This window comes from Candidozyma pseudohaemuli (genome assembly GCF_003013735.1).
Source record: "Candidozyma pseudohaemuli strain B12108 chromosome Unknown scaffold00012, whole genome shotgun sequence".
Taxonomy (NCBI): domain Eukaryota; kingdom Fungi; phylum Ascomycota; class Pichiomycetes; order Serinales; family Metschnikowiaceae; genus Candidozyma; species Candidozyma pseudohaemuli.
In genome coordinates this window covers 136,129-151,166 of record NW_020194446.1, presented here as the reverse complement: position 1 = coordinate 151,166, position 15,038 = coordinate 136,129, and the positions used below count along the sequence as shown (strand labels likewise).

The following is a 15,038-nucleotide window of genomic DNA, read 5'->3' as shown; positions in this document are numbered from 1 at the left end:
ACCCAAAGCCACGTCTTCCGAAAAAGCATGTGGCAAAGGGTCAAGATCATCGCTCCTTTCAGCACTAATGACTAGGTCGTAAGTGGCTGGTGAAAGGCAAACAAATTGTAGATGACCAGACCGCAAGGGATCGTGGACAAGCTAAATGTGTTCTCACTTTGAGGGCGCGAGGGTATCTTACTCATCAACCAAGTTGGATTCAGTGGCTCTTTAGAAGAGTCATTGTGGGACGTGACCTATAGAAATGATCCTATGAAGTACGTCGACAGAGAAAAAAAAAAAATCTTGAAGGCGTGGGAAGAGCCTTCGCTTTATACCCTGGCATCGCGCATGCGTGCAGGAATACAGATCCATACCGGGTAACCTTGTAACGGTGCATAGTGAATAGGTTCTGTTTGTGAAGTCATCATATGAACACTAACAACTTGCTATAATAAACTATAAATGTTCCGCTTGGAGAACAATGCTTTTGCAAATGTTCAATGTCCTGACCTCGCTAATTTCGGTGATTGTCGTGTTATAAACTGTATCTTCAATCACGATGTCAAGAGAAGGCGATCATCAGACGAGGCCGTGGTTGCATCCAAAAGAGTGAAGACCGATACACCTAGTCCAGACTTCAAAGCAGTCAAGGATTTGACGTTTATCATCACCAAAGCCTTGACCACAGGAGTCAGTCTTCCGAGAGGGCAACGCCTTGAATATGCGAAACAGATTGCTGAACATATAAGAAAGAAGAAGCTAAGCGAGACACCCAATCGCTCCGCTGTTGATAAAGAGCATATATTCGCTGTTGAGAGCAAGGATCTACAGGAATACCAAAAGAAAGTCGAGGATTATTTGGGAAACGAGAAAGAGAAGAAGGTTGAACCTAAGTTCATAATGCCGAGGGAGGTGAACCCTTCCCCGGATATGTTGCCCCAAAGAAAGAAGTTCATTGAGCATATCGTGGCTGCCATTAGGCGGAACCAACCGGAAAATAAGACACCGATACTTGATGGCATAGATGAGGAGTTCAAAATCGCATGTCAATGCCCAGGCAAAGCCTCTTACGCTCATTCAATTAAACGGAGGATCTATGAAATCAACCACCCTGAGAAGCTAAAGCCAAAAGGCCAGAAAAAGTACAGCAACAAAGAGCTCTTAGGCGAGTTGAGGCGTAATATTATCGATCGCGAGAAGCTCATAAAATACGGCTTCATCATGGATTTCCCGGAGAAGATAGCCGAATTCAAGCAAGAACGTGTGTGCAGACGATGCAAGGCTGAGTTCAAGCTTGAAGATGCTTTAAAAGAAGTGGACTGTCGTTACCATGCTGGAAAGCCTTTGAAGAATGACCAGAATGAGAGGATCTATCTGTGTTGCCAAGGAGCCTTGGGAGCTAATGACACAGAGCCATGCGCACAATGGAATCGTCACGTCTTTCATTGGGATGGACCGGAAGAATTGCACAAGGCTCAACCATTTGTGCGTACACAAGATATCTGGGGAACGAAGAAGGGGAGCTTGGAAGCAGTCGGAATTGACTGCGAAATGGGCTACACCGATTACGGTTTTGAACTTCTTCGTATAACAGCCATTGATTTCTTCACGGGGGAGGAAGCTTTCGACATTCTTGTCAAGCCCAAGGGAACAGTCATTGATTTAAACACACGCTGGTCCGGTGTTGCAGAAATCAAACCCGAGGCTGTAACTTTTGAAGACTCAATTGCATTATTGGGCGAGATTATTGACTCTAATACCATTCTTGTCGGTCATGGTCTCGAGAATGACATGAACGCCATGAGACTCATCCACGACAAGATCGTTGACACCGCCGTGCTCTATCCTCGTAACAAGACGTCGCCCACGTTCCGTTTTGCACTCAAACAATTGGCCTTCAGGTACCTAGGTCGCAACATTCAAATTGGGCAGCATGACAGTGGTGAGGATTCTATTGCCGCCATCGATGTCACAAAATACTTCCTTCAAAAGGACATGGAAAGACGGGCACAGGAGAGTCAACATATTGACCAAGCCCCGCCGTCCGGAGGTGCTGTTTTTCGAAACAGACAAAAAGATACTTCTGAGGTTCCATCCAAAAAATCGATTGAACAAGAAGCAAACTAATGAATAATGTCAATTTGTGCAATGCATAGGTTATAATAGAGCAGGACTCATTTCGCAGCCAAAACCTTTGGGGCATGATGTGCATGTAAAGCGCAGGTATCTCCACATATGCATGAAGGAACATGCAATAATGCACATCTCCTGCGCAATGCTAAAGGGGTTGCAACTGTAAGCTTGTCAACTATAAATATCAGGCGATCCCCACTTTCTCTGTAAATACAACTTCGTTAAGATATGGTGAAGGCTGTTATTTTGGTTGGCGGGGAGACCACCGGCACCCGCTTCAGACCCTTGACAATGGACTACATTAAGTGTCTTTTCCCGATCGCTGGTAAGCCCATCATTAGCCATATCCTCGATAAACTCGTGAATGACTTGGGCAATGAGTTGGAAGAGGTGTTTCTCATCAGCTTTTTTAAAGATCCATCCAAGTTCGATTCTTATCTCAAGGCGAGCAAATCCGAGTTCCCAGGCGTGAAAATCACCTTATTGACGGAACCAACACCTATGGGAACTGGTGGAGGTATCTTCTTCTTTAAAGATCAAATTCTTGCTGGTAACTCAGAATCATCAATCTTGTTCATCCATGGAGACATTGTCTGCGATTATCCATTCAAAGAGATGTTGGAGTTTCAGCAGCAGAGTTCATCCAAGATCTCCATCATGGGTGTAGACCCACTTGTCTTGCTTAAGGACAAAGTATTCCTGGGATTGGACAAGGAACAAGTTCTTCGCAAATACGGTACTGTCTTCTCGAATAGAAAATCCCATGATGTGGTTCACTACATCGAAAAGCCTGAATCTGACAGCTTTGCCAAGTTTAGTGACACCAACTATCAGACTCACATCAACGGTGGAATTTACGTGTTTGGGGCTTCAGTATTCAAGCAATTGGAGGAAGCGAAAGCAAGAAAAGTGAGTTCCCTGGACTTCAAGGTCGCTGAAAACGACTTGGATGACCCCTACAACCCCGACATCTTGTCATTAGAGTTGGACGTTTTCAAAAGCTTACCAGGAAATGATGGAAGCAACTTCAGAGCTTTTGGTATTGAGAAGCTGTGGTACCAATTGTCCACTCCACATATTGCGCTCGCTGCAAATGAGTTCTTCCTCAAGCAAAACCCAGGCACAGCCTCTGCTTGTTTGACCCCACCCATCAAGGTGTTGAGTAAGTTGGGCTGCAAGGAGTGCAAACTTGGACCCAATGTTACCATTGGCGCAAATGTTACCTTGGGAGAGGGTGTTCGACTCAAAAACTGTATCATTTGCGACGATGTAACCATCGGGGCACATACTATCGTGAGCAATGCCATCATCTCACTGGGAGTGAAAGTTGGCAAGTGGTGCCGTGTCGAGGGTACCTTGAACGCACCAATCAGCCAAGCCAGTGTCGAGAATTCATCTACATTCTTGAGCAATTTGGTTGTATTGTGTAAGGATACTCTAGTGAGCAACCAGGTGTTCGTTTACAACTCTGTTGTGCTTCCTCACAAGGAATTGAAGTCGGACACCAAGTACGAGATAGTGATGTGATTAAAAAGGCGGGCTTCTGAGCTTTGACAGAGTTGCAATTGCATTCTTCATACTACAGTGCTCTGAGCGACCTGTCGTGCAAACAAAAGAGCCGTTGACCGGCAATTCTATCTCCACCAGCGTTGTATAGTCATTCTCAAGATGCGAAGCGAATTGGGAAAATGAACATTCTGGTGGAACACTGACATGTAGCTTGAGAGCAGCTTTGACGACGGTCTGTTTAAGAACAACTTGCGTCAATTCGTAGTGATCACCGTAGCACTCAAGTCCATAATTGAGCTCGGTGAAATTGGAAAATGTGAGCCCCGGCAGGACTTCCAGTAGAAAGTTCCTCAACCTCTGTCTTAGCTCTTCATCAACTTCGTTATCATCGTATAAAGATGCCTGGAAGTGAGACAATGGCAGGATCACAGTTTGGTAGTAGTCGTCTCGGTTGAGTCTACATTCAGAAGCAGGCACGGAGGTCTGTGCAATCTGGGCTGACTCCAACACGTATCTGAACACGGCATTGTTTGAGCAACTTTCTGTAAGTGCTAAAGCTTGTGCCTTTGAGAGATTGGTACCGGAGCCAGCCTCTTTGTACTTGGTAAGAAGGAGAGAAGAGATCAAGGACGGCGAGTGAGTTCTGGAGGAGATTTTGAACAATGTTCGGAAAGCCGGCGCAGCTGCCGCAAAAGAAAGCAAAAATTTGAAGAACAACATAAAAAGCTGAAGAGGTGCTTTAGATTAATTGGGTGCAAAAAAGTTTGTATGGTATAGGCACAAAAAAGCCGGCTGCGAAAAGTAGTCGCGGTGAGGCGCGAAGCAAAATAAATAGTATGCGACGCGAAGCGCATAGTCCTTGATCTTAAGACGCCAAAATACCGTGAGTTTCTTCACATCAACCACATTAATTTTCTTTTCAAATGACCACAACTCCGGTTAAAAAGCCGTTGAAGAAGCCTGGCTCGGGCTCGGGGTCTCTGAAAATGAAGCAGCTGTCATTGATGGCTTTCTTCAAACCAGCACCTACAAAGACGCCCTCTAGTCCTCTTAAGTCCAAGGGGCCCGAGGTTGAAAGCGATAAAGACATTGACTCGAGCATGATGGAGGACACTACAACTGACACGCCTTTGACGCTGGAAACGAACCATGTGCCTGCCAAAGAGCCTAATCTTCAATCATCCCCAGTTAGAGAGTCAAAGCCAAAGGAGGAGATCCAGCCCAAGAAAAAAGTGTCCAAGCCTAAGCAAGAGTCGAGTTCTAGCCCAAATAATGGCTCGCGCAGAAACAAGAGCGTCAGCTACGCGGAATCCGACTCTGAGGACGAAGATGTGCCCAGCAGACGGAAGAGAAGAAGAGTCGTGGAGAGCGACGATGAGGACGACTTCAAGCCTACGGAGGATGCTGACGACGACGACGACGAGCACATGAGTGACTTTGTGGTGAACGAGGACGAGAGCGACGTCGCTCTGATGGATGAAGATGACGATGACGAGGATTCTTACGCATCGGCAAAGCCAGCCAAAAAGAAGAGCCCCAAGTCCTCGGCCCAATCGCCTCCTGCAAAGGCCGTGAACCTCGCTAGCTCCAATTTGGGCAGCAAGTTCACAGCGTCCTCGAGTTACACAGCCCTGGCGGCTGCAAAGCCAGCGGCCAAACCAAAACCTCAGAAGAAGTCATTCGCCAAAGAGAACGAGGAGAGGTATCAATGGCTTGTGAACATAAAGGATGCTGAGAAGAGAACCGTGGACGATCCAGACTACGACTCCCGTACGCTTTACATTCCTTCATCAGCGTGGGCAAAGTTCACTGCATTTGAGAAACAGTATTGGGAGATCAAGAGCAAAATGTGGGACACAGTTGTGTTCTTCAAGAAGGGAAAATTTTACGAATTGTACGAGAATGATGCGGTCATTGCCAATACCCAGTTTGATTTGAAAATCGCCGGCGGTGGAAGAGCAAACATGAAGTTGGCTGGTATCCCAGAAATGTCCTTCGAGTACTGGGCCAAGGAGTTTATAAGCAATGGCTACAAAGTCGCAAAGGTTGACCAAAAAGAATCGCTTTTAGCCAAGGAAATGAGAGGCGGCGGCACCAAAGAGGAAAAAATCATCAAACGTGAACTCACGGGAATCTTGACCGGTGGTACACTCACTGATCTTGATATGATCAGTGACGATATGGCTACTTACTGTTTGTCTATCAGGGAGTCCACTAACGAAGAAGGTGAGAAGGTGTTTGGTGCATGCTTTGTCGACACCGCAACCTCAGAAGTCAATTTCATTGAGTTGGTTGACGATGAAGAATGTTCGAGATTGGACACCTTGATTACCCAGATCAAACCAAAAGAGATCTTGTGCGAGAAAAACAACTTGTGCTCAACTGCCGTCAAGATCATTAAGTTCAATGCTCACAACTCTCATCAGATTTGGAACCACCTCAACCCATTTTCTGAGTTTTTGGACTACGATGCTACCTTGGAGGCATTGGTCAAAGGCAAATACTACGAAGCCAAAGACCTTGACGACTTCTCCAATTATCCTCAGGTGCTTTTAAATTTCAAGGATAAACATCATGTGGCCTTCCATGCGTTTGGTGGCTTGTTGCATTACCTTAAATTGTTGAAGCTCGATGAGAGCATCATGTCCTTGGGAAACATCAAGGAGTATGAGATTTCGAAGAGAGGCTCGAACCATTTACTCCTAGACGGAATCACACTCAACAATCTTGAAATGCTCAACAATTCGTTTGATGGTGGAGACAAGGGAACACTCTTCAAACTCCTTAACAAGGCAATTACGCCCTTTGGTAGGAGAATGTTGAAAAAGTGGATACTTCACCCTCTCATGAATGTTGACGAGATCAACGCTAGGTATGATGCCATCGATTTCTTCATCAACAATGAGCCTGAACTTCGTGTTGAATTAGAAAGCACATTTGGTGCTCTTCCAGATTTGGAAAGGCTCATTGCAAGAGTTCACGCAAAGACATTACGATTCAAAGACTTCCTCAAGGTCATTGAGGGTTTCGAATCGATTTCCAAGATCTTCAAGAATGTCAAGAAGTTTGACATAGAAAAGTCAGGTGCGTTGAAGAAGTTCATAGACCGCTTCCCTGACGAGCTCCATGAGCTTATCGATTCATGGGAAGAGGCTTTCGATAGACAGGAGGCTATGGCGAATGTGGTTGTGCCTGCTAAGGGTGTCGACGAAGAATTTGACTCGTCTACTGCAATTATGGAGGACCTTGAGAAGCAGCTCAACAACTATCTTAAAGGGTACAAGAAAGAATACAAGTCGCATGAGATCTGTTTTAGAGACTCAGGAAAGGAGATCTTCCTCATCGAAATGCCAATCAAAATCAAGTCGATTCCAAAGGACTGGCAACAGATGGGCGCAACATCGAAGGTCAAGAGATACTGGTCTCCAGAGGTGAAGGCCACGGCAAGAAGTCTTATGGAACAAAGGGAAACTCACAAGACCGTTTGCGACAACTTGATTCTGAGAATGTACCAAAGATTCGACAAACACTACGATTTGTGGATGTCTGCAATCAAAATCGCCAGCAACATCGACTGCTTGCTTGCTTTGACAAAAACGTCCGAGACAATCAGCTTCCCATCTTGTCGTCCAACATTCATTTCAGATTCGGATGCCAAAATCGAATTTGACGAGCTTCGACACCCATGTTTCTTAGGTACCAGTGACTTCATACCAAATGATGTTCACCTTGGAGGATCCGAAGCCAGTTTCAACTTGCTAACTGGTGCCAATGCTGCTGGTAAGTCGACACTTATGAGAACAACAGCCTTGGCTGTTGTCATGAGTCAGATTGGTTGTTACTTGCCGGCCTCGAAAGCTACATTGACACCTGTTGACAAAATTATGACGCGTTTGGGTGCCAACGACAATATCATGCAAGGTAAGTCCACTTTCTTCGTCGAGTTGTCCGAGACAAAGAAGATCTTGAGTAATGCCACTTCCAATTCGCTCGTTATCCTCGATGAATTGGGAAGAGGCGGTTCGTCAAGTGACGGTTACGCCATAGCCGAATCTGTATTGCATCATCTTGCCACACATGCGCAACCTCTCGGGTTCTTTGCCACTCACTACGGAAGTATGGGTCTCTCTTTTGTGAACCATCCTCGAATTAAGGCCATGAGAATGGGCATCGTGGTGGACCAAAATTCGAGAAACATTACGTTCTTGTACAAGCTAGAAGAGGGAACCGCATCGGGCTCATTCGGCATGAATGTTGCTGCCATGTGTGGAATTCAGAGTGACATCGTTGATAAGGCTGAAGTGGCTGCGAAAGAGTATGAGCAGACCTCTAAGCTCCTGGATGAGCACCAAAAGCAGCACATCAGCAAGATGAGTATCGGCCTTCAAAGTGACTTTTCTTGGGCTTACCAGCACTACGGCGATCTTGAAAAAAGTGTTTTACGATATGGCGAAACCGAAAAGGCCAATGCTCTTGAGTGTGTCTTCCGCATGATCGAGACGCTCTAGGTTCCTGCGAGTGTGGGACCACGCGATATTACCGAGAAGCCCCGAATCTGCATATTTAATCCATTCTTCATACCAACAACTTAGCTACATCCTTTTGCCAATGGCCATCAAATCCGCTGTTAACATCTTGCTCTACTCCGTCGCCTTTGGCGGAGGTGTGATGCACTCCTACATTGTATCGCCACTTGCGTTCAAATACTTGCCCAGAGAAGAATTTGGAAAACTCCAGAACAAGGTCTTCCCAATCTACTTCATTGGCCAGGCTGCTGCTCCTATTCTCCTTGGTGTCACATCTCCTGTGCTCAGCAATGTGGCATTGTCCTTGTTGGGTGTCTCCCTGGTGGCAGGTGCATTGAACTACTTCTGGTGCTTGCCTACTTGTCAGAGAATCAAGGAAGAGAAGCTCAAGTTGATTGCTGACAAGAAGCACGAGCATGTTGTTGATGGTGAGACGAAGCCCACTGATGAGATGGCTGCTTTGAATAAGCAGTTCGGAAAGCACCATGGCTTCTCCTCGATCTTCAACCTCGTGTCTCTCGTCACCCTTGGCGCCTACGGTGTCTTGTTGGCTAGGCCATGATTAACAATTAAATAATTAACAAAATGACGTAAATATGAGCAGTCGTTACTCGTTTCATGAACTGAATGTCACTGATGCACTTATTCCTCCTTCTTTTCATTCATCTCCTTGAGTTCTTCGGCGTAAATCTTCTTATAGACGAACTTGATGAAAAGCCAGACAGTGGCCACAATCGTGACACCTAAGCCACCGAAGTGGACACCCATCCAGACGTAAGACATGTCTGGGTATCTCAAGAGCTGTCTCATGACCAAAGCATAATGGGTAAGGATGATCACCAAAACGACGAACCCACCAACAGCAAATTTCAAATCCTTGATATTCAACTCATTTTCTTTGCGCTCTTCACGTCTGAACTCTCTTTCTTCTTTGCTCAAAGGTCTGGCGTTGGGCATCGTTCAGTTTATAGGTGTGGGGGCTGAAAATATGTTCAAGATAAAAATCGCACTACGATAGATTGTGGGGAAAGTGACATAGCATCGTGACTAAAAAGAACTAAAACAAGCGAGTACTAGACTCTGGGGCCAGATGAATCTGGCAATAAATAGACTGTTAATAAATAGTGATATTTTGTTTTTTTTTGACTGTTAAGGTTTTTATCTTTTATGGGGTGTGTCCGTAGCTGCTTCCCTCAAGTGAGGACCCGACTTTCGTTGTCGATCAAGAACTTTCTCATTTGCAGGAGACTTCCACTCAACTTTCTAAAGATGCAAACCTTGATGTTTGTATCGTACAAGTAGCGCAACATGAGCTCTCCAATCTTGAGCACGTAGAGTGCTTTTTCCAAACTAAAAGCGAAGTAGTTCTCGTGTGAGTTGACGAGCTGCTCCATAGCATTATCGTCATGCATGAAGTCAGTGCTGTCCATGAGTAGACTGTCGTTGTTGAACGATGAAAACAAGTAAAGATTGGTAAGATCGGACTCATGCTTTGAATTGCGGTACTTGGTCTTCAAAAACTGCTCAATTCTCGCAAGCACACGGAGAACAACCATGAAGCGCTGGTTGAGCTGACTAGTGTATGTGGGCTTGTCAGAGTTGGCAAGATCATTCTGACCACGGTTTCTCTTGGCAATATAAATGGCAAACACTGAAAGAATCGTGAAGACATGGAACAACATTTGTGAATGAACCGAGTTCTTGGTGATGTCAACCTCATCGTTGATTTTCCAACCCATCATCTTCTCAAAGTCCGCACAAGTATTGTACTGATGCAGCAAGCTGTTGTCGCCAAATTGAAGACCATTCACATCCTTGTCTTGACCTCTGTCCTCAGTCTTGAATAAAATGAGCTTGATGATGAGGATGCAGCAATCAATTACCTTCAAGAATTCAACGTCATCCACAGAGTTAGCGGAATTCAAAAACTTGTGATAATTTTTCGTGAGTTCGTCAAAGTTTTTGAGCCAGCTCTGTTCCTTGACGAGCTTGAAGTCGATTGTCGAACTGATCTTGATGAAGCTGACAAGCAATGCATAGTCCTGCTTTTCAAAGTCCAATGCCGCATCCTTGACGATTCTCGTGTCAGAGTTGTTCTTGGAATTGTCGATGAACATCGTCAAGCTATCCAAGATGGAGAAGACATCAATGTATTTCATCTCGTCATACTGCTTCATCTCATAGATACCGTGAGCAATAGAAGTAAAACCATACTTGCTGAGGTTCGACAATTGAGATACAAGCGAGGGATTAATGTCATTCTTCAGGAGCTTAAACAAAAGATCCTTGAAAACGATGGAGTTGTGCTCGTTCTTGCTCAAGTAGAAGTCAATACCATGCGGGGTGTCGGTGGCCTTTTGGTAATTGGTGAATTCAGCGTAATTCCTAAAGCTCCACAAGTATTCATCATGAGTGTTGGGACAAGTCAAACTACCCAAATCATTGATGCTCAATGTAAGCGGGACGTTGTAGGTCATCAAGATAAAGTTGGTCAATTTGTAAATCATGAATACGATTCTTGCCTGAGATTGAAGACTGATGTTGTTCTTGAAGAACACCTCACCCTTTTCCTCTTCACTTATCATAGACATGTTTCTATCAGCTGTACCGCCTTCGTGGATAATTTTGAAAAATTCCTCATCTTCTCCACTGATGCTGAAAAGAATCTTTCTGTTGCTCTTGATGGAAGTCTTCACCAATGAGTTCAAGGCATTGAGCTGTCTGATGACAATGTAAACATTGTTTTCGTTGTCAGAGAACAATCCATAAATCACAGACAAAGTGAGGGACTGGATCAACCAGAGTGGATTAACTGTCTGTGTTGGACTTTGAGAAGCTCCGATAATATCACCAGCAGAGTTCTTTCTGTTTTCCAAATAGATATGGATAGTACGACGAGAAGCTTCGTAAAGGTGTTCAGAATCGTTCTTGTTGTTCGCAAGCAATGCACCGATAGTGGCAACCAAAAGCGGCATACACACACGAGCACTTTCGTTGTTCATGGGCTCATTAGAAGTCATGCTCATAATCTCGTATTCATTGAGCTTGGAAGGATGGATAAAAGGAAAGTGGGAGAGGAACATACTTACAAAGTTCTGTAAGTACTGTTCCAATTTCTCATTCGAAGGAATGGACGGAGACATGATGCCACTGATAGGATATTTGCTCAAGGACTTGTTGATCATGTATCTGATGTTTCTCGTGAACAAATTCGTCCTGCTGTAACCACCGTCAGAGGCACTTCTCGAATCACCTGCCTGCAAGGCATTTTCATCATGGCCGGACTGGCTGTACTGTGAATACTGATGGCTTCCGTTGTTTCCAGATGGAGAAAGAAGCTGAGGTGGAGGCGTAGAGTCGATACCCGAGGACGACACTGACTGGACATCGCCGTAGAAAGAATAGCCATTGGGCAAAAACTTCGAGCCAACATCAAAATCCTGGGTGAGTTCGTCGAAATCCTTGAGAAAGTTCAAGTCGAAGTTCACTCCGTTTGTGATGGCAGCGGGGATGTTCATGCTGTGCATGGCATCGAACGAGTTACCATTGTCCAAGTCCATGAGCTCATCGTCAAGTTCCTGCTTGATCGGTGAGAGGGGCTGGTTCATTTTGGGTACGCCTTGCATTTTTGTCATCATACTCTCAGGAATGCCGTAGAACGAGTAGCCCATATCACCGTCGCACTGCCTGTTGATCTGAGGCTCATTCCTTGATGGTTTGCTGAAGCTTCCATTCTGTGAAGGGTAAGGAGGCTGGCTTGGAGTGCCGGCGTCCATGTTGTGGAACGACCCTGTGGAGGTGATACTGTCTGAGCGCATCATGCTCTGGAACGTAGGATTTTGCAAGTCGTGGTTGTCCAACGACAAGGAGGTGATGGACTCGTCCCGCGTGCGAGATGGCCCCGTTTTATGGGAGTTCTCCATTCCGGGTATCGTAGATAAGTTACTAAGCCATGAGTTGTCATCGCCCATGGTGGAAGGAAGTAACTGAGGAGTGGAGAACTCGACATTGTCGGCGCCAGGATACGAGTCATTGAACTCAGGCATGGCCATGGCGTAGTTGCCACCCGACTGGGCAGAGAAGGATGCCCCTCTGCCCCTATTGCTTTTTCTGCGGTCGAACATCTGGCGCTGCAAGCTGGAGTCCTTTAGCGAAGGATTACGCGAGAGTTGCGGAGTCTTGACGTCCTTTTTCACCTTGCGGGAGGCCAGCGCCGGGTTGAACAAGTTCAAGTTGAACTGGATGCTGTCCAAGGAGCCGCGGTGGGAGTTGCCTGGGGTTGGAATGGCAGCGGAGGCGTTGGCCTTGGAGCCCATGACGCCAGCGCCCTGAGTAGCCTCAGCGTAGTCCTTCTGGTACGGCGACTGCAGCAAGAGAGCCTCGTCGTAAGGCTCGCCCAGGGCCAGCAGGATGGAGTTCAGTTTAATCAGCTTCCTACGCAAGCGAGTAATGGCATCAGCACAACCCGCGTGCAACTTCTGAGCGTGTCTCAAGAGCAAGTCTCTTCGGGAGAACTTACGCTGACACACTCCGCAAGTGAAGGGCTTTTCCTTTGTGTGGGACCGCTCGTGGCGGCGCAAGTGCTCCAAACGGGCAAACGCCCTGGTACATGTGTTGCAAACAAAGAGCCTGGGCTTCCCCGAAGGGGTGGTGCCGTGTGCGGTGAGCTCGCGGGGGATTTTCTTTTTTGACTCGGGGGCGAGGGCGTCGGGAGAGTCGTCCCTTTCGATGTTGTCCTGAAGCGAAAAGTCCATTGGCGAGAGGTTGTGGTTGGGGAGGTTAGCGGTGGAAGAAAGCATCAAGCCACAATGGAACGGGGGCTCTGACGGAGCCTAGAATAAATAGTAATAAATAGGCACACTTGGGCTGTGGCAAGCCAGTTGGAAAAGGTTGGAAGAAGTAGTAGGTGATGGTGAAGTCTGGGGGAAAAAATGTTGGTCAGACAGTGCGGAAATTGCGGGGGACCAAAGCACAAAAGCCCTGCCCAAGATAGGCGCACCAGACAGGCCATCATCTGGAATCCGGGGTGGCCCAGAGATTAGAATAAGGGGAGGGCCGATAGAGGATTTTCAAGAAATTATGTAAATCCCATGGTCAGCAATGATTTAAAGCTCCACTTTGGTCAATTCCGTCATTACACGGCTGGCACCTGAAATGGTCTCAGGTTGGCTGCGCAGCCAGGATGCTGCAAACGCTATACGATAGACTTTACAATACACCCTCTTGTTGGTCCCGGTGGGGGCGCTTTACAACAAAAGAAAGAAACGACCAAAACACAATTAGACGTGGCCGGCCCACTCGGGCCAATCGTGTCACCCCTAATCCAAATCTTATCTTTACTATCTACAACTTGTTCCTGCCTTCGCCTCGTCACACCTCATTGGCCCTGGTGCAGCGTTTTTTTTGCGCTACGCTTTTCTCACTAGGGTGCCAAACGAGCAAATCCAACAATCTACGCCACCTAGGGCCAAAATCACTGGAAGCCAGCCCCTCGTAAAAACCAGCCAATCATGTTTTTCTTGACTCACCTGCCCTGTCTAGGGCGTGCTTGGCTCGGCTTCTGGACCGGGGTTCCGGTAACCTGCAAAATTTCCCCAGATTGACAAAGACGGCTTTTTTATTTTTTCTTTCACACAAGGGCGGTTTCCAGCCGAACAAAGAACAATCGGCGTGGGGGGAGCGCGAAGAATAGGCCTCGTACCGACACCTCCATTGGTGGGTTTTTTTCGTGCAACATGATTGGCTGTTTTCCGTGTGTTTCGGCCTCCGGCTCGGTGGCTTACAGCGGGGGTGCCCTGCTAGCTTCCTTTTTGGGTTGGAGTCCCGTCGGCTCGGGCGTCGGCCGATTCCGCTCGTCACGCGGCGCTCCACGTGACTGGTCACATGGGTCACGTGATGTAGCACATGACCAAACGGCACATGACTACGCACGTGAAGTTTCGTAATCCCGTGTGTTGAGCCAGGCTGAGCCGGCTGCATCTTGAGCCGTTCGAGGAGGGTCCGAGATGCCAGTCAGTAACTTGTCTCTTACAGTATCGAATTGGTGGCCGCCGGTGGTCCTTATTATTCACGCTTCAACGGCATAACACGTGACCACAGATCACGCGCACTATCACATCAGCCACAGATCGTCGCTTAATTGACAAACCTACACCATCTCGTCTCCAACCATGTCCCTCATAGAGATCGAATCTGAGGATCAGTTCACGCAACTCACAAAAGATGACCCTACAAAGTTGATCGCCCTTTACTTCCACACGCCTTGGGCGGCTCCCTGCCAGACGATGAACTCTGTGGTCAAGACCTTGGCCCAGGCTAACCCCAACGTCAGATTTCTTTCCATCAACGCCGACGACCACTCCGAAATCTCTGAGTTGTTCGAAGTCTCGGCCGTTCCTTACATAATATTGATTCGTAACGCCACGATTTTGCAGGAGTTGAGTGGCGCCGACCCTAAAGAATTCATTGCCGCGTTGAAGCAGTTTTCTGGCGACACAGTTCCATCTTCCACAGCCGCTGAACCCAGCCAGGCTGCTGCTGCTCCTGCCGAAACCAAGGAGCCTACTGCTGAAGAGCTCAACGAAAGACTAAAGAAACTTACGGCGGCAGCCCCAGTGATGCTTTTCATGAAGGGATCTCCATCCTCGCCCCAGTGTGGCTTCTCGCGCCAGATGGTGGCTATCTTGAGAGAGCACGAGGTGAGATTTGGATTCTTTGACATCTTGAAGGACGACTCGGTCAGACAGGGCCTCAAGACATTCTCCGACTGGCCCACTTTCCCACAGCTATACGTCAATGGAGAGTTCCAGGGCGGCTTGGACATCATCAAAGAATCGCTTGAGGAGGACCCAGATTTCTTTCAAACTGCATTGTCCGCATAGAGGAGTA

General features: G+C 47.0%; 8 protein-coding genes across 8 annotated transcripts; 5 read left to right on the top strand and 3 right to left on the bottom strand.

Annotated features, from left to right (window-relative positions):
* Window positions 1–444: 444 nt before the first annotated feature.
* REX3 (RNA exonuclease) lies at window positions 445–2,109 on the top strand (the record flags this gene model as incomplete). Its single annotated transcript, XM_024859417.1, has 1 exon — window positions 445–2,109. One exon carries the CDS (start codon window positions 445–447, stop codon window positions 2,107–2,109), a length of 1,665 nt encoding a protein of 554 aa, XP_024712389.1.
* A 234-nt stretch (window positions 2,110–2,343) lies between these two features.
* PSA2 (Psa2p) lies at window positions 2,344–3,642 on the top strand (the record flags this gene model as incomplete). Its single annotated transcript, XM_024859416.1, has 1 exon — window positions 2,344–3,642. The coding sequence occupies one exon, from the start codon at window positions 2,344–2,346 to the stop codon at window positions 3,640–3,642; it is 1,299 nt and encodes a 432-aa protein (XP_024712388.1).
* Window positions 3,643–3,694: 52 nt separating this feature from the next.
* On the bottom strand, window positions 3,695–4,344 carry C7M61_004089 (uncharacterized protein; the record flags this gene model as incomplete). Its single annotated transcript, XM_024859415.1, has 2 exons — window positions 3,695–3,702; window positions 3,810–4,344. 2 exons carry the CDS (start codon window positions 4,342–4,344, stop codon window positions 3,695–3,697), a joined length of 543 nt encoding a protein of 180 aa, XP_024712387.1.
* Window positions 4,345–4,547: 203 nt separating this feature from the next.
* MSH6 (mismatch repair ATPase) lies at window positions 4,548–8,132 on the top strand (the record flags this gene model as incomplete). The annotated part of the gene is made up of 1 exon (XM_024859414.1): window positions 4,548–8,132. The coding sequence occupies one exon, from the start codon at window positions 4,548–4,550 to the stop codon at window positions 8,130–8,132; it is 3,585 nt and encodes a 1,194-aa protein (XP_024712386.1).
* Window positions 8,133–8,232: 100 nt separating this feature from the next.
* C7M61_004087 (uncharacterized protein) lies at window positions 8,233–8,712 on the top strand (the record flags this gene model as incomplete). Its single annotated transcript, XM_024859413.1, has 1 exon — window positions 8,233–8,712. One exon carries the CDS (start codon window positions 8,233–8,235, stop codon window positions 8,710–8,712), a length of 480 nt encoding a protein of 159 aa, XP_024712385.1.
* Window positions 8,713–8,792: 80 nt separating this feature from the next.
* C7M61_004086 (uncharacterized protein) lies at window positions 8,793–9,107 on the bottom strand (the record flags this gene model as incomplete). Its single annotated transcript, XM_024859412.1, has 1 exon — window positions 8,793–9,107. The coding sequence occupies one exon, from the start codon at window positions 9,105–9,107 to the stop codon at window positions 8,793–8,795; it is 315 nt and encodes a 104-aa protein (XP_024712384.1).
* A 236-nt stretch (window positions 9,108–9,343) lies between these two features.
* On the bottom strand, window positions 9,344–12,904 carry ADR1 (DNA-binding transcription factor; the record flags this gene model as incomplete). The annotated part of the gene is made up of 1 exon (XM_024859411.1): window positions 9,344–12,904. The coding sequence occupies one exon, from the start codon at window positions 12,902–12,904 to the stop codon at window positions 9,344–9,346; it is 3,561 nt and encodes a 1,186-aa protein (XP_024712383.1).
* A 1,416-nt stretch (window positions 12,905–14,320) lies between these two features.
* Window positions 14,321–15,031, top strand: GRX3 (monothiol glutaredoxin; the record flags this gene model as incomplete). The annotated part of the gene is made up of 1 exon (XM_024859410.1): window positions 14,321–15,031. One exon carries the CDS (start codon window positions 14,321–14,323, stop codon window positions 15,029–15,031), a length of 711 nt encoding a protein of 236 aa, XP_024712382.1.
* Window positions 15,032–15,038: the final 7 nt, after the last annotated feature.